A 16,956-nucleotide genomic window follows, 5' to 3' on the forward strand; every position below is an offset into this window, starting at 1 on the left:
TTCCCGCGGTCTCCTCTTCCTCTGTCTTCATCGTCATCCCTCTTCAACCTCAATTCACATCAATGCCTCCGAAACTTCGCGGCTCTCTCTCCGCGAGTCTCGCAAATGCGGGTCGAGACCCCGCAACAGTCTTTTACTGTCCCTCTTGCTCCACCTGGCGCCGAAACACCCAGAGCGCCCTTACTCTTGCGCGTCATGCCGGCAGCACCGTCGCTTCTTCCACCTCACCACAGCAACCCCTACCATTAGATTCCCAATCCCCTCCTCACCCACTACCATCGACATCTGTCCCGCGACCCCTGAGCCATACTGTCCCCGTTGTCCATGCCGGTGGCCGAAGCATCCCTCCGCGACTGAAGGAGCTGCACGCGGCGCTCGACCAGCTCAAAGATGTGGCCACCGAGCAAGTAAATCTCAGTCGGCTGCAGTTGGCATTGAGAGGGCTGGAGTCGGAGACCCCTTTGATTCGCGTTGCTGGTATGATCATTTCCCCTCACCGGCGGTCACTTAAGGAACGGGACTGGATCACTGACATCTGCATAGTGCTAGGATTGAATGATGCCAGTGCGGCGCGGAGGCTTGTGAGGTTGCTATTAGCGGACCCGCTCAATGGAAAAGAAAGTTGGGAGGACATGTTAGAGGAGATGGGTGCAGAAACTGGAGCTTTGGAAAGAGGACTCTTGATCCGGTGAGTCGATCTACGCATCAATTGTCTACTATGACTATGTGGGATGGGTAAATCTGGGCAATGGCTAATTTAAAATCCGCGCTCGAAACAGATACGGTCCTGTATCGCAGAGCATACCGAACGACCTCCTCCCAACCATCTCGATTCCCTCGCCGATCTTGAAGAAGGGCAATTTGGAGATTCTGATCACAAGCCTTGGAGCGGACACCCGTGCGAATGCCAAGTTCACGGCCGACACGTTCCTGGTACCAACGGTGACGATCCAGACCTCGCACACCGGCCGGCATAATATGGTACGATACCCGGTGCACCGCAGCATCGTGTGCGGGAGCGGCGTGGACGGGTTTCTGGCATACAGCGGGCTCATGGCGCGCTCGGATCTCAAGGAGGAGGCGGGCTCGGTGTTCGGTGCGATCGAGCTGCCGGTGACCCATCCGGAGAAGTACAATGGACGGGTCGCGTTTGTGGACATCGACAAGGCGGACGAGGCGTTGGCCAAATTTCGTGAGTCGGTGCAGAATGCCTCTCTCTACGAACGCGGCTGGAATAGTAGTGGTGTGCAGCCGGTGGTTGACTGGCTGACGGCGCTGCGGGCGGAGACGGGCCGTACGCTGGATCCCTCCTTGCGCACCCTCATCACGTCTCTCTTGGATGCGGCAGAGGCTGGTGTCGCCGCGGCAGAAGCGCAGAGGATTCAGGAGCAGGAGATGGGGTTGGTGCCGCTGGAGGTGAGGAACGGGCTGGATCGTTCCGTATCGGAGTGGGCAGAGAAAGCGCACACGGAACTTCGCAGCTCATTGGAGGAAGGATTCGCGAGCAAGCCGTGGAAGGGTCTGGCGTGGTGGAAGCTCTTTTGGCGCGTGGACGATGTGGGCATGATTACTGGGGAGATCCTGGATCGCAAGTTTCTGCGTCAGGCCGAGAGGGAGGTCATCTGGACGGCTGGCCGGTTCCAGCAGGCCGGACTGATTCAAACCACTCCACCATCCAGTCCGACAGAACTGCCATCGTGGCCAACTCAGATTCCCACCAGGCGAACCAAGCTGGTCGAGACGACGGCACCGGCTCTTCAAGCGCTGGCGCAGCGACTCGTGCTTTTCAGCATGTCGACCACCACACTCTCCTCTGCGCTGTCCATTCTGACCTATCTCTCTTGGCCCGCTGCGTCAGTGTACGAGACATGCACGATGGCAGCAGTGGGTCTGATCTACTCGCTGCGCCGCCAGCAGCGCAAATGGGAAAGCGCGCGGTCATGGTTTGAGAACGAGGCGCGCGAGGATGGGCGTACGGCTTTGCTCGAGACTGAGGAGCACTTCCGCGGCGTTGTGCAGAAGGGTGGACAACCTCTGCGGGAGGCTGACCCGCTGTCTCCCCTTGAGACGAGACAAGCCATCGACCGAGCGCGCAAAGCTCTTGAGGAGGTCGACTAAAATAGATTCTAGACTTACACTACCGAATGTACTGTACCACTATGACTTCAACAATGAATGTCATACAACCGAACCACACAGTATGGAGAGTAATATCCCACCCACTCATCCATTAGCATTGAGGGGGTTTTTTTTCTTGTAGGAGGTTTTGGTTTTCAAGAGATCTCCACACTGCCCTCTGGCACACCCTTCCAACTCTTCAACCTCCTAGCCAAGAACTGCATAATCGGCAACATCTCCTCGCGACTCCTGGGCATCCCATCGCCCCTCCGCGCATACCGATGGACCTCGACAAACTCAAACCGATCTTTGGTCCGGCGGACCGCACTCTCTGTCACGGCGAGGGAATCCCTCCCGGCGACTAGCAAAGCTGGCGTCCGGTTTTTCTGCGTCGTCGTAGTATTCTTCACTGCAGACAATGGATACGGTGCCCCAATCGACACCACCCCCGACAACCATCGATCATTCCTCTCACCACGCTCACCTTTACCCCCCTCACCCTCGTCACCCTTGAGTTCTGCAGTAACAACAGCAGCAGCAACCCCCTCCGCAACCTCCAATCCCACCATTCCCCCCTGCCCGAGCCCAAACACCAACACGTCCCGCACCTGATACCCGCACTTCCGGACCAGCGTCCCCAGCACAACCTCCTGCACGATCGTGCGCACCGCCCGCGCAAAGCCGGCGTCCATGTCCAGCTCCCCGGCCGGCGTGAATGTCACGTCGTCGCCCCAGTGGTAGCCGCCCAGGTCGAAGGGGAGGGGCTGCGGGGCTTGCAGGGTTAGGACGGTGGTTTCGGGGAGGTTGAGGGCGCGCGCGAACGAGGTGAAGTTTGCGGCGGTGTCGCCCAGGCCGTGTAGGAGGAGGAGGATGTTTGGGGATGTTGGGTTCGGGCTTGGGTCTTTCGTGGTGGTTTGGGTGGTCTGAGGGCCTGCGGTGGGGTGGGTGATTGTTAGGGTGAGGTGGGAGGGGAAGTCGGTTGGTTTGGGGGGTCGGGGGGGCATTGTTGTTGATTTTGTTTTCATTGGGTTGTGGGAGATTTGGAGGACTCTTTGGATGGGCAATTGAAGGGGACAGGTCTCTGGAGTAGTATGGTTGGGATTTCTCTGGTTGAAATTGAAGTAGATAGAGGAGAGAGATGGGAGAGCTTGCACCGCAGCGAGAAGCTGCCTGCATAGGTGATTACCGCTTCGGGGTTAGTCGGTTCTACCGGGCAACTTGCATACAACTAACTGTGCAGCGACTGTTTACACCCCGGGTCATGCAGACACACTGCTCCGGAGTATCATATGCTATGACTTGACTACACGAGACTCCCTCGAGATGTCATCAACATGCTTGCCAAAAGTCTATCCAACAGCAGGACAATCATGATGAAATAGAGAATGATCATTATCTTCTACTGCTCGATGTGGCTCTGCATGGCATGGCATGACGTTCACCTCCCAAGCAAACTGAAACGTGAGCCAAGAGCAACAATATGGACAACAGTGCTCCGATTGCGCTGCATCCATACGGAGTAGTGTTGATCATACTGATAGACACAATGCACATTCTCCAGCTGAAGCAGTACGTAATGTCTTCGCCTGTCGCCGCCTCCCCACCGAAACCAAGCCACATACCGACACTGCCACATATTCGCCACTAAGCCACTTGTTTGTGGTTGGGAAAGTCCGAGTCATCAGAGCCGACTGACACGATCTCTCCGAGACTAACTAGAGGACGCTACAGAACATTCGGTCGCAAGTCTCAGGCTACTCGAACATTGCGGAGACATCGGTAGCATCAGTTGGGCAATTGGATGTGGAGACCACGAGCACGTTTCGACCTCGCGTAGCCAACCATTACCCCCGAGCATACTCCAGTCGGTGCAGCAGCATTGCGCGTGCCCCAAAAATGATATTTCCTGATCATCCGACAGTGCAAGAAGGCGAAAGACAGCTTAATCTCACACTAAAATCCGGGGCAAAGATTAGATCTGATAGGTTGGTTATTGACTTGTGTTAAGAGGCAGTAACTTACTCCCTTTCCTGGACTCCTGGAGAATAATAAGCCTTAACAAGAGCTTCTTGGCGACAAGTTGTCCTTTCGGTTCGACCGGCTCGTCCTTACCCTCGCCAAGCCCAGGCGAGGCGCTAAAACTCATAGCCAGATGGACTCAGCCAGAGTTTAAGGCTGAGTCGATCTCCATCTGTCCATCTGGGCCCCCTTCTAAGCGGTGTCGCCCGGTCGTATCCATGGGAATGATGGATTTATGGGACACGTACGTGTTCTCAAGGCGATGATCCTGGTTACTCGTGGGATTGTAGGCACAGAAAATGGTCGGAACACAATGCAAAGTCATTATCTAGGCCCGCATTGTATTGCCTTCCCTCTATTTCCAGGACCCCCAGGGTCTTTTGTCTAGGCTACGCTATTGCTGATTGGAACCACTGTTTCAGCTCAGAGCAAATCCACCTGTCTTTCAGTGTACTCCGTACCCCTGGCAGAATTCCAAGCGCTGCTGAAAGCTCTCCCACTCACTCACTATCCGACCCCTCCGGAGGATGTATGCTGCTCGATCTAACCAGTAGCAGGCTCGCCGGTCAGCCACACAGAAGCGCTCGTACGCACAGGCGCCTCCCCAAATTGCTCTAGAATCCCAAGACTTCTCCTGTCCGGGTCTCTGAGGTGAGAAGGATGACCAACGTGGCGCCGAGACATGCTACTCGGTGTGATCTGCCTTCCATTTTACCCCACCATGGAGGGGCGACGCCAGACCATCGCCATTCGACCATCAGCCTTCCCCCCCCCCACCACAGGGCATTGGGAGTTGCAGCTATTCTGGTCTTCACAGCAGTGGGTCAGGGGGGTGTAGAGGGGTACGTAGCCGATGGAAGCTGAATTATTATCTGAGGTGGGCTGGCTGCCAGAGGGACAGCTGTATATAAGGCGTCCATCATCCTGCTGTTACCATCCTTTCTTCTCTCCCTATTTTCACACACTATCAATCACCCTCTTCTTAAAACCCTCACGTTCACATTACACAATCACAATGGCTTGGGGCTGGGGTAAGTCTCTCCCATACAAGCTGCCCACCCTTTGATGCACTGCGGGATTATCCCTGTCATGTCACTTACTCTTTGACTTCGATACCCTGCATCAGGTGGGCATGTACACAACTTAACTAACCACGTTTACCTTACAGAACAATCCGATGACGCTCACCGTCAGGTCTACGAAGGCGAGCACCACGAGGCCAAGTTCTCCCACGAGCTTTTGGCCGGTGCCGCTTCCTTCGAGGGCATGAAGCTCTTCGAGGACCACCAGCGCAAGCAGGGTATGCACATATCTCCTATACAAACAACTATCCCTACCCACTTGTCAGACAGTCACGCTAATCGACTTGCGCTCCAATCAGGCAAGACTGTCAACCACGCTTTCGCCAAGGAGCTCCTTGCTGGCTTCGTCGGTGCCGAGATTGACAAGCTGGCCGAGACCAAGGGCATGGACGAGGTCGAGAAGCACCGTGCCAAGAAGCACGCCGAGGAGAACGCCCACCGCATGTACGAGGAGCACTACGAGCGCGGTCACGGTGCCCCCGAATACGACCCTCGCATCCCTCCTCCTCCCCGCTTCGGTAACGAGGGCCGTGGCTGGTACTAAGCTCTCTTGTGCAACATGGGCATAGACTGGATCTAGGCCTGTTGTTCGGCGTGTTGATATGATACGATGACTGTATATCCACAATGAAAATTTTTGTCCATCCGAATTTTTTTCTTTCCATTTGAAATATGGTCGTTTGCTCTGCATGCGATATTGCGCGTAGACTGGAGCCTCTGCCGCAGATATGACTTGTCTGGTATGGTGGGGTCAGATAAGTCGACTTTTGAGTCATGATAGTCGGTCTGCAAGAAGATGAGCCAAAACAGAAACAGTCGTACTGATCTATCACTCGCGAGGCGCAAAGAGGTACTCAGCGGGCTGAAACGGGGCCACCGCAAACTGCATGGCCAGTATGTAGGATTCCACCCAATCGGGCAAGTAACGCGGATTATCACGGAGTGATTGCGACTGACGGCAAGCAAGGATCTTCCATCTGCGACCTCATCGGTGCATGAGCGACTATTTTGGGTTCATGTGTCCTGTATGAAGTGTCCTGTATGAAGAAAAGATAGTTTGATGCGCCAAAGAGGGGCAGTCTTGGGATAGCTTTCCCGCTCTTTGCAATTTCGCAGTCGCGTTGGGAAAGAATGCTTTTCCATGGCCTCGAGTCTGTTGTCCATCACCTCAGTTGTGCAGTCAGTCCCCTGAAGGTAGGTAAGGTTCGAACAATCCCAAGGGGTTCCCAATCAAAAGGGGACAGGATGCGAAGAAGTCAAGGACTACTATCCATGGAACTGGAAGTGGAGAGAGGCAGGAGAAGGACGAAAGTACGGACAGTATACGAGCAGTGAACCGACCGTCTGCTATGCTGAAGACTCGATGGGGATACTTTGTCCGGTGTGATAGAGGGACCAGTCAGAAAACACCTGCCTTCACCGCCCTGCCCCGGCTACTGCAAATGAGCTCATCGGCTGCTGCACGTGCATAAATCCGAGCCTATCAGCCTTCGATAGACCATCACCAAGTCCTTGAAGGTTCAACACTCAGTCAAATGAAATGGAGAACTAAAATAAAAAAATAAATAAAAATAAAATATCATAACACAGCGTTGTCGGCTCTTTGTCTTGCGATGACGGACTGCGTGTAAACCTGTGGTAGCTTCCATCTGGTCGTGCTTTTTACCGGTTTCGCATTTTTAGCCTCGTTTACTGCAGCATTCATAGGTTGCTTCTTTTTCCACCGTCGAGGGCCTTCTTCTCGTCTCTTTTCTATTTTTTTTTTTTTTCCTTTTTACTTTCGTGCTTCCATTCTTATCTGCTTCTACTCCGCGCCCTCGTTTCGCTGTGACATTCTATTTCTATCTTCATCTTCCTAGTACTAAATATTCATCTCTCCCTCTTCACCTCCAGCTTCCCCTCCCTTCCCCCCTCCCCCACCTCCTCATCTTGTGCTGAAGAGTGTGTTTGCGAACTGGGAAGAGTGTTTGTGCTAGCGCTTGGTCAGAGAATCTTCTGATTGGTACCTTTGGGCGGCTTGTCAATCGACCTGAGAAATGGGATTACGAGGCCTCTGAACTATTGGAACTCTTCTCGATGATCCTCGGATACCAGGATCCCTGTCAACTTGCTCCACCATTCTTCTGCTTCATCCTGTTGCCACTGTGATGGTACTTCCTGCGTCATAAATCCTCCTGGGTAACTTTTGTATTTTTTTATCAACCGTATCATGCTTGCTCATGCCTTTGTCTTACCAGCATGAAATTCGCCAAGTGCGTCCCACTCACCCACCATTGCTCCGGAATGCTTAGTTCTTTGTGAGGCGTTGCTGACTCCAGTCATTGGCGACAGGGAGCTGGAACAGGAATTAGTTCCAGAATGGCGAGCTAAATATCTTGACTACAAGGTTGGTGTTTTCCCCCACAGTGTTTGCTCAGTTCATGCTGGGTGTCGTCCGATGCTCATCCATTGTTGTGACTGCGACAGACCGGCAAAAAGAAAGTCAAAGCCATCTCGCGCGCCCTGCAGAAAGCCAATCGCAGCCCGAGCCATCCGTCCCTCCGCAATTTCTCATACCCTCAATCCGAGCAGGCTGATCGCCTGCTGAGTTCGGACCGTCGCTCGTCCGTTCGAAGCGAGAGCCGCAATGAATTGGCTCATGACACTCTTCAAGTCCCCTCCACGCCAGTCCGAAGCAATGGCTTGACACCGCGCTCAACATCGGCGCAAAGTGAACGGCAGCCCCTGCGGGCCCCTGGATCGCGGTTCTCGGGCGTGGTAGGAACCTATGGGAGTATTGTGGCCTCAACACCCCAACAAGCTGCGTCATCGGATGTAGCGTCTCTGCGACTGCCAGATCCAGCAATCGATCCCAAGGAAGTCGAATTTTCTTCACCGGAAAGGGAGGGTGATTCTGATGACCGCCCCGAAAGTCCGTCGCCAATTTTATCTCGGTACGACAGCTTGCGACCAGGTACACCCGCCAGAACCCGCCCGAGCCCCTCGGCGCCACAGCCCGCTGCTAAAGGTATAAAGGATTACAAGAGGAACACGGTGGCAGGCCCTTCAAACCGCAGAGGCTCCCTACTGCAGCGAGTGTTGTCGTATCAGGATTGGAATGCTCCCGAGAAACGCGACATCACTGACACGCCGACATCGGAAATTGCCAAGCGACAGGATGAGTTCTTCGCTTTTCTCGATAGTGAGCTAGCTAAGATAGACTCGTTCTATCAGATGAAAGAACAGGAAGCGGCGGAGCGTCTGAAGGTTCTCCGGAATCAGCTTCATATAATGCGGGACCAGCGCACCCAAGAATTCCTTGACAAATCTAAGAATGCCGGAACTAAGAAGGACAACGCCCAGTCGAACGGCTTTGGTGGCCTGGCCAAGATCAAAGATGCTTTCCCCGGACGTCATTTCGGGAAGAACTCCAAGGCCTTGGCAGAGCTGGCAACCCCCGTTGGACAGGCGCACGACTTACCGAATACCATCACGCGGAGAGACTTTGCGCGGCGGCCAGAAGAATCGAATCATGCCGAGGTTCCCTATCGCTCCGCAAAGAGGAAGCTGAAACATGCGCTTCAGGAGTTCTACCGTGGCGTGGAGTTGTTGAAGGCATATGCCTATCTGAACAGGACCGCTTTCCGGAAAATCAACAAAAAATATGACAAGGTTGTCAATGCGCATCCTCCGATGCGATACCTGTCCGAGAAGGTCAACAAGGCGTGGTTCGTTCAGAGTGAGGTCACCGAGCATCTGTTGTCGGCAGCAGAAGATCTCTACGCCCGCTACTTCGAGCGCGGCAACCGAAAGATTGCTGCGTCTAAACTGCGGCATACAGTCAATAAGGCTGGCGACTACTCGCCGAACACGTTTCGTTCTGGTCTCCTCTTGATGGCTGGCATTCTGTTCGCAGCTCAGGCATTGGTTTATGCTACCCGTAACCTGAATGATGACGATGACGATCTGAAACTGAACACGAGCTACTTGCTCCAGGTTAGTCTCGCAGGCTTGATGCATAACTGTGGGCAGTATCTGACTCTGCTAGATCTACGGTGGCTATTTTCTCATCGTTTTGCATTTTCTGCTATTCTGCTTGGACTGTATGATTTGGACGAGAGCCAAAATCAACTATGTCTTTGTTTTCGAGTTCGACACCAGGCATGCTCTGGACTGGCGTCAATTAACCGAGGTGAGAGCTTCCTTCTAGCCGTGTGATTTGGCTTATTCTGACGCTACTGCAGTTACCCAGTTTCTTCTTGTTCATACTAGGTCTCTTTATGTGGCTTAATTTCATGCTGATCAACTCCGCATATATATATTGGCCTGTCATTTTAATAGGTGTGACGGTGATAATTCTTTTCTTGCCAGTGCGCACATTATACCATCACAGTCGCAAATGGTGGGCCTATTCAAATGTGAGTGGTGCTCGTGTTACGATTTTGGGTCGGAAGCTAATCATGCATGGCAGTGGCGACTTGTTTTGGCTGGTTTATACCCTGTTGAGTTTCGTGATTTCTTCCTCGGTGATATGTACTGCTCTCAGACATATGCTATGGGCGTAAGTATTATCTTTGTGCTCAATGGGGGACTCTGCGGTCGTTGCTAACTGATCATAGAACATTGAATTGTTCTTCTGCCTCTATGCGAAGCACTGGGATAATCCGCAGCAGTGTAACTCATCTCACTCCCGTTTATTGGGGTTCTTCACATGTCTTCCCGGAATCTGGAGAGCTCTCCAGTGTCTACGCCGATATGCCGACACGAGAAACGCCTTCCCTCATTTGCTCAACTTTGGGAAATACATGTTCACTGTCCTCTACTATTGCACCCTGAGCCTCTACCGTATCGACAGGGTCTCAAGCTTTGAGGCACCGTTCATCACATTCGCGTTGCTGAATGCTGTTTACTGCTCCGTGTGGGATCTTGCTATGGACTGGAGTCTGGGAAATCCTCATGCGAAGAACCCGTTGCTTCGTGAGGTGCTAGCCTTCCGCAAGCCGTGGGTATACTACGTTGGGATGGTTATTGATGTGGTGATCCGGTTCAACTGGATCTTCTATGCCATTTTTCGCAGAGACATCCAACATTCGGCCGTCCTCAGTTTCGCCGTTGCACTTTCCGAGGTGGGCCGGCGAGGCGTTTGGACCATTTTTCGTGTGGAAAACGAACACTGCACGAATGTTCTTCTCTTTCGAGCATCCCGAGATGTCCCGCTACCATATGAAGTTCCCAAACCACAACTTCCATCTGCCCAGCCAGAGGAGGCCATGCAGCTCCAAGACCACCAACCTCTGGCCCCCGTCCCCACCGTCGGCGATGCCGAGCAAGGCACGCCACCCACTCCGGGCTTGTCTGTCCGGACGCCGCGCGGTCTTTCCCGCGTTGGTACCCTGCTGGCTGCGGCCCATGCACAGGACTTCCAGCGCAAGAAGCGTCCGGCTGAACTACATGGAGCCACGATAAGTCCGGAAGGGCTGGTGGACACGCCGGACGATAGCACAGATGAGGAAGACGGTTCACGGCCATCTTCGGAGGGAGGGAACATCATAGTGGAAGAGTATCACGACGATGAGCGGATCTAACGTGGAGCCGAAGGGGCCGGGCCTTTAAATCCTATTTGTAGGATATTTTGCTTTCATGGCATATATTAGAGGATAGACTTTATATATATTACCGCATATAATAAATGATCACGAAGTCCAGCGAGGATGAGATGAGGTCGTAAACACAGTTTAGTTAACTAATTGATGATGCAGGAATGACTAATCGATGTACCGTGTTTGCATAGTTTGCACACGACGTCACGCGCGGACCCCCGAGGCACTTCTGGACCCTTCGTTGCCTTCACTCTCGCTCCGCCGTGGTCTTATCTATATCATCTCATCCACCCATCTCTTCACTCTTCAGACCTTCTCATTCATTCATAGAAGCCATTTCGTGCGTGAGAGCAAAAATGGCAGCCAACACTAGATATGAACCCGCACCGCAGCGCGACTCTTTCGAAGAGCGCGCTTACACTCAGCCCCCGCCTTCTTATCAGGCAACTGCCGATTATTCGCAGGCCCCTCCTCGCGGCGAGGACGACAATGTTCCTGATGACTTCAAGGTAACTCCCACATCCATACTACCCTTTTTTCTCCGGCCTCACACTGACAATACATGATGTAGTTCGGCGGCACTGTGGCGGAGGGCACCCTGCCCATCCGTATGCAGTTCATCCGCAAGGTCTATGCGATCCTGTGAGTTGCCCCCGACATGAATCCGATTTATCTCGCAGCGCACAAATCAAACTAACGATGTGAAACTCAAATCAGGACGGCCCAGCTCCTCTTGACGACCGTGATGAGCTCCATCTCCTTTTTCAGCCCCAGCTACCGCAACTGGATCCAGTCCAACTTCTGGGTCATGATCCTCTCCGTCTTCGGCGCCCTGGGCTTCATGCTGGTTACCTACTGGAAGCGCAAATCGTACCCGGCCAACCTGCTGTTTTTGTCCGGCTTCACCATCATGGAGGCCTACTCGATCAGCGTGGTCACCTCACTGTATGAGAGCCGCATCGTGCTGCAGGCCCTCGTCATCACGCTGGGCCTCTTCGTCGCCCTGACCCTCTTCGCTTGCCAAACCAAGTACGACTTCACCCACTGGATGCCCTACCTCTTCGGCGCTCTGTGGTTCTTGATCCTCTTTGGGTTCATGGCCATGTTCTTCCCCGGCAGCAAGACCGTTGAGCTGATCTACGGAGGTGTCGCCGCCTTGGTCTTTGCTGGTTATATCCTGGTGGATACCCAGTTGGTTATGCGCCACTATCACGTCGAGGAGGAGATTGCAGCCTCTATCTCGCTGTATCTGGATATTTTGAACTTGTTCTTGGCGATCCTGCGGATCTTGAACAGCCAGAGCAATAACTAGTGTGGCAGGGGGTTGCTGCTCTCGGCTTCAGGGGTTCTCGTTCGTAATTCAATACCGCATTTCGCTCACTCCCTGTGCGCTATTTTGAATTCGAACCCTTTGAAGTGTAAGGCCGAGCCTACCCAGCAGAAGAGACCCATCAAATTACACCCAAACAAACAGATTGCCAATCATGAAGTTATTCTCTCTCTCTCTTTCTCTCTTTCCCGCTCCCTTTTCTAAATCTTTGTCCCTCTATCTTCAGACTTGCGCTCCACTTGTATTCATCTCTCATTTAAAACCCTTATGCCTAAATCCAAACCGCCCCTTAGCTTCTACTCGTTTACCTCACTGTAGGTTCACGTACTCCCTTGATCTTTGAAGGCCATTTTGCCGGATTAGCGCCGTTTGCGACTTCGTTTCCATACAACAAGCATCTCCCCTTCTCCTCCTGGTCATGTCCATCGTTACTCCGTATTTGGTGTAAATTCTCACCTAGCTTGTTTTTGTAAATGGTACAGAATGTCAGAATCATACTTTTTTTTTTTTTTTTTTCTTTAGTAAAACCATTAAACCCCATCCCCAAACAAACAACCTTGCCTGGGTCTTGGACGTCGAGATTAATTGCTAGACGGCTCTGAGTTTGTCTACCTTGGCTGGCTGATTCACGGAGCAGATATTGGCAAGATACTAGCGCATATAGTTCCGATGACACCAGCAAGTTGCGCGCTCCGTTCGTTGCAATTAGGTACTGCGACAGAACTACCGTAACGAAAATACACTTCTACTTCAGGCAAAGTATACGCGACTCAAGATTCTAGCATGATTTACGCCTGTATTTCTGGTTGTCTGGTTCCCAAAAAAATTTCTCACCCGACTCGTATATGTCTGAACCATGCAAGGTAACGTTAAGACACACGACAACAAACATTGCAGGACTAGATGAGAAACAGTCACAAAATGAGTTCAGAAGAGGAAGATTCTTGGCTGTGGTATATGCCATTGAAGAGCGTGAACAGAAAAGCCAGAAAAAAAAAAGAAAGAAAAAATTGAGTAGATGTCTAGAATTGCGTAGACAAGAGATTATAACAGATACCCCCCCAGAACGCCGGTGCCGTGGTATAGTGATGTAGTTCCCAATCAACTGTAATCTTTTGAATCAAGACCCAGCTCTAATAGACCTGCTCGCAATGCAGAGTAAAACGCGAAGAGGGGGCAATGGTGGCAATAGACCTGAAATGGAAAGAGATATAGGGGAAAAGAAAGTGGGCAAGGTGAAAAAAGAGTGATCACCAAGATGAGTCAAGAAAGAGAATCCAAAGTCAAGCCTAGCTTGACTCTTCTTAGACCTGCTTTGGTTCTAATGAGAGGCTAGAAAGAGTGAATTCGTGATGAGACACACAACCATGACCAAAACACCGTAGATCACGAGCCCCAGGCTCAACTTCCGCAGCAGTGCTCTGCGCCAATGCCGAGTGCTGCGGCGGAGGATACCACTCTCCGTCAAGGGACGAGCTTGCGAGGTCTCGATGTCCTCATCGTCATCGTTGCTATCGGACATGATCGCATCGCCCATTTCGTCGTCTTCCTTCATCAGGCGCTGATGGTGCGGTGAGTCTGGGGAAGAGATCTTGTAGTAGAAAAGGCCCGGAAGGATGAAGCTGATACTGGTGCTCCCAGTGCTGCCGACATAGGCAAGCACAGCCTCGAGTGAGGACACGGTCATTGCAACGATGTAGCTCAGCACGAGAATGGTGGTGGTAATGATGGAGAATCGAAGGTCGCTCATCGGCTCCGGGGTCCGAGTGCCTCTTGACCCCAGGAGTGGGTTCCGGTGGGGCGAGTGGTCGTTAGACCCCGAGGGCTTGGGTCTCCAGCGCAGCACTGCGTCCACAGATGCCCGGCACGGGTGGCACTGAAGCGGATAGGAGAACATGACAAGCATGACGATGGCGGCGCGACCTATGGTAGCGTAGAGGCCTGGCGGGTACATGCCGACAATATTTCCGGCTACGTTGTTCCCGAATGAGAGGTAGCCCGTGATGGCCACCAGGATGTAGGTGGCAGCGGCGCTACCGATGCTGGAAAAGACGACTCCGGTGGTCCGGAAGTGGCTGTTGTTGCTGATCTCGTTCAGGATCGAGAACATCTGTTGCACGGGTCAAAAGGGCCCTAGACCAACATCATAATGAGGGAGTAACGTACGTTCTGATGGCAGGTGAATGCAAAAACAATGACAGGGAGACTGCTGAGCGTGGGAACAGGACCGGCCCAGTGTATCACGCGAATGGGACCCCGATCAGTAGTTGTATCTCCAATCACGAAATGGTAGACGACCAAGACCACCAAATAGGCCATCGAAACGAGTGCTGCAATACTCGTATACTTGAGCGAGTCCAAGCGCCGGAGATAGGAGAGGGGAATGACGATTAACCTGAGATAAGATGAGACGCATCAGTCATGTCCCAATTCTGGTCACCGCGGGGGAGCGTACATGAAGGCCGTTACCCAGAAATGGCGGTCCACCAAGAACTCATAATCTGGAGAGCCTCCCACGAAACCCTGAACCACTCCGGGCATCAGATCTCCAATGATGATCAGATAACTGACCCCGACTCCAAAACATTTAACCGCAATTGCGGCGTCAAAGACAACGGCCGCATTGGGGTAGGTCAGCTGCGACAGCGCGAAAAAGGAAGCGGTTCCGCGCTCCAGGTATCGTGCACATTGAGACTGCAGGTATAGGCCAAACCCAGCTGCTGTTCCCGACCATAAAATGACAATAACACCGAGGACGATACCCATATGCGAAATCGCGAGCGGCATGGCTAGAACACCCGCGCCAATGACTACCGGCACAATATGCTGTCAGATAAAAAGAACGGCCGAGGATGATTGGCTATGATGTGGTCCGACTCACTGGTATTGACCAGGTTGATCACGCAACTGATCCAGCTGGCATCGCCATGGAGTCCGGGGGTCCATTTCCCTCTCCCGCCACGCCTGCAACAATTAACCCGTTAGCGATAAGGAACGCCCGGGGAAAACAGCGGTGCGGAGGAGTATAGGCCTTTACCTTCGAGACGCAGCTCTGGGCGAGACCACCCCAATAGAAGCCTCATCGTCCATCATGTTGCCGGTACAAGTTGGGGATGATGGTGTGAGAAGATGATAGGGAGATAAGAGGTGGCCACACGACAGGAGAATTCCGGGGTGGGTCAACCCGACATACTATGGAAATTCCAAGGCCACTCGAATTTGCGACAGCAGGCAGGAGAGAGGAAGAGGCGGGGGAGAAGGGGGAGGAAGTTTAAACGGGGGGGTAGTGTTCTTGGGAATAAATACAAGCGACCGAGTTGAAGAGATAGAGAGGAGATTGAGGAGGGGAGGGGGGGAAGTTGTCTGGAGAGAAGAAGAGGAAGAGAAGCAGCGGAGATAACATGGACGACTGGGCTCGTATTTTTCCCAAATTAGCATCCTTAGTCAGACACGTTTTCCCTTGCCGCCTTGAAGTTAACTTCCAAGGCCTCCTTCAAAACTCCCCTCTAACTAACTATCTTGAAAAGGTTAAACTATGCGACTGCGTTCCGCTTCTCCGCTACTTACTAACTAACCGCTGTATCATCAAAGCATGAATCACTGCTAACTACAGTCTGGGCTCCCCCCAACCCCGCTGAGCCAGCAAATCATAGACCTCATTCTCCAGCACATTGACTTTCGACACCGTATTTCCGGGCCGTTTTCCGGGGCCCGGATCATTGAAGGCACTAACCGAACGCACGGTCTTGGAGACCTCCAGAATCGTTCCCCCACTAACCATAAACTGGGAACCTTGACCGGTCTGATCCCCAATGATCTCTCCAACATGGTCCTGTTGGATTAACGCCAGCATGACTTGAGCCACTTCCTCCGGGGTCACCCACTCATCCGCGTTCTTGTCGACTATCTTTATCTTCTCCGGATGCTCCGTCCAAAGCGGCGTCTTGATCACCCCCGGGGCCACCGCCGTGACGCGGATCCCGCATTTCTGGTCAAGCTGGGCTAGGGAGCGGACCAGGCCATTGATCGCATGTTTCGTGGCTACGTAGATGGGAGTCGTCAGAGACGGGTTCTGCCCGGCAATGCTGGAGATGTGAATAATGTGCTTGCGGCCCTGGCTGCTGCTGGTAGCCTTGCGAAGGAAATGCGCGATGGCCAGCTGAGTCGTGCGGATGGGATGGGTCAAGTTGATATCTATCAAGGCATAGCGACCACCATGCTGTGGATCCCGACTCTCTGGTGTTCCGGGGGGGCGCCAGAAGTTGGTCCAAGGCTGCATGCGGGAGACAGGCCCATACAATAAGCGAGACATACCTTGCTTGCTGGGTGAAGGGTCTGGGGCACATACCGGCTCGTAGATCCCTGCGCCGGGACACACAATGTCAACTTCCCCGAACTCCTTCTCGGCCACTTCGAACATCTGCTCCAGCTGCTTCCAGTCGGTTACATCGGTCTTCTGGAAGACAGCGCGGGGGCCTTTGCCCGGGGCCGAGTACTGGTCCACGAGAGATTGTGCTTCGGGGCGCAACCCCAGATCGGCGATAAGGACATTGCACCCATTCTCGAGTAGCAGTTTCGCGAATGCCAGGTTTATGCCTACAGTAACTGTATCAGTGCCCTGCTTGGATCCGAGTGGCAGTCGTCGCTGATTTGGCTACTATGGATTGACGCACCAGAACCTGCTCCTGTGACGAGGGCAGATCGTCCTTGGACTGGAAAAGACATGGTGAAGTACTAGTAAGTTTGAGAGGAGGTGCAGAATGCCGCCCGCTCAGAAGGCAGTGGGGGTTCCTCTCGCCGTGCCACCTTCCATCCTGTCATCTTTATA

The 16,956-nt window shown here is 53.0% G+C and overlaps 6 protein-coding genes across 6 annotated transcripts; 4 read left to right on the forward strand and 2 right to left on the reverse strand.

Annotated features, from left to right (window-relative positions):
- The first annotated feature begins 43 nt into the window (after positions 1-43).
- On the forward strand, positions 44-2,152 carry BP01DRAFT_413271 (uncharacterized protein). Its single transcript, XM_025578995.1, has 3 exons — positions 44-477; positions 544-688; positions 780-2,152. Exons 1-3 carry the CDS (start codon positions 63-65, stop codon positions 2,116-2,118), a joined length of 1,899 nt encoding a protein of 632 aa, XP_025434849.1. The 5' UTR covers positions 44-62; the 3' UTR covers positions 2,119-2,152.
- BP01DRAFT_353167 (alpha/beta hydrolase) lies at positions 2,142-3,225 on the reverse strand. Its single transcript, XM_025574111.1, has one exon. The coding sequence runs from the start codon at positions 3,120-3,122 to the stop codon at positions 2,274-2,276; it is 849 nt and encodes a 282-aa protein (XP_025434850.1). The 5' UTR covers positions 3,123-3,225; the 3' UTR covers positions 2,142-2,273.
- Positions 3,226-5,152: 1,927 nt separating this feature from the next.
- Positions 5,153-5,763, forward strand: BP01DRAFT_379260 (DUF3759 domain-containing protein; the record flags this gene model as incomplete). Its single annotated transcript, XM_025577137.1, has 3 exons — positions 5,153-5,168; positions 5,306-5,437; positions 5,519-5,763. 3 exons carry the CDS (start codon positions 5,153-5,155, stop codon positions 5,761-5,763), a joined length of 393 nt encoding a protein of 130 aa, XP_025434851.1.
- A 4,224-nt stretch (positions 5,764-9,987) lies between these two features.
- BP01DRAFT_353169 (EXS domain-containing protein) lies at positions 9,988-10,895 on the forward strand. Its single transcript, XM_025574112.1, has one exon. The coding sequence runs from the start codon at positions 10,004-10,006 to the stop codon at positions 10,781-10,783; it is 780 nt and encodes a 259-aa protein (XP_025434852.1). The 5' UTR covers positions 9,988-10,003; the 3' UTR covers positions 10,784-10,895.
- A 259-nt stretch (positions 10,896-11,154) lies between these two features.
- On the forward strand, positions 11,155-12,110 carry BP01DRAFT_288806 (Bax inhibitor-1 family protein; the record flags this gene model as incomplete). The annotated part of the gene is made up of 3 exons (XM_025571552.1): positions 11,155-11,307; positions 11,370-11,440; positions 11,516-12,110. The coding sequence occupies 3 exons, from the start codon at positions 11,155-11,157 to the stop codon at positions 12,108-12,110; spliced, it is 819 nt and encodes a 272-aa protein (XP_025434853.1).
- A 1,339-nt stretch (positions 12,111-13,449) lies between these two features.
- On the reverse strand, positions 13,450-16,853 carry BP01DRAFT_371092 (putative amino acid transporter; the record flags this gene model as incomplete). The annotated part of the gene is made up of 8 exons (XM_025576649.1): positions 13,450-14,238; positions 14,295-14,523; positions 14,584-14,938; positions 15,010-15,092; positions 15,704-15,705; positions 15,784-16,401; positions 16,477-16,724; positions 16,802-16,853. 8 exons carry the CDS (start codon positions 16,851-16,853, stop codon positions 13,450-13,452), a joined length of 2,376 nt encoding a protein of 791 aa, XP_025434854.1.
- Between the last annotated feature and the right edge of the window lie 103 nt (positions 16,854-16,956).

The sequence above is a fragment of the Aspergillus saccharolyticus genome, assembly GCF_003184585.1.
Source record: "Aspergillus saccharolyticus JOP 1030-1 unplaced genomic scaffold BP01scaffold_3, whole genome shotgun sequence".
In the NCBI taxonomy this organism is placed as follows: domain Eukaryota; kingdom Fungi; phylum Ascomycota; class Eurotiomycetes; order Eurotiales; family Aspergillaceae; genus Aspergillus; species Aspergillus saccharolyticus.

What these genes read in the sequence shown, in the direction of transcription:
- BP01DRAFT_413271 (XM_025578995.1), top strand. Translation starts at nt 63, where the DNA reads ATGCCTCCGAAACTTCGCGGCTCTCTCTCCGCGAGTCTCGCAAATGCG. An exon ending in CCCTTTGATTCGCGTTGCTG is followed by an intron (nt 478 to 543) that starts GTATGATCATTT and finishes ACATCTGCATAG; the next exon opens with TGCTAGGATTGAATGATGCC. An exon ending in GAAAGAGGACTCTTGATCCG is followed by an intron (nt 689 to 779) that starts GTGAGTCGATCT and finishes CGCTCGAAACAG; the next exon opens with ATACGGTCCTGTATCGCAGA.
- BP01DRAFT_353167 (XM_025574111.1), bottom strand. Translation starts at nt 3,122, where the DNA reads ATGCCCCCCCGACCCCCCAAACCAACCGACTTCCCCTCCCACCTCACC.
- BP01DRAFT_353169 (XM_025574112.1), top strand. Translation starts at nt 10,004, where the DNA reads ATGTTCACTGTCCTCTACTATTGCACCCTGAGCCTCTACCGTATCGAC.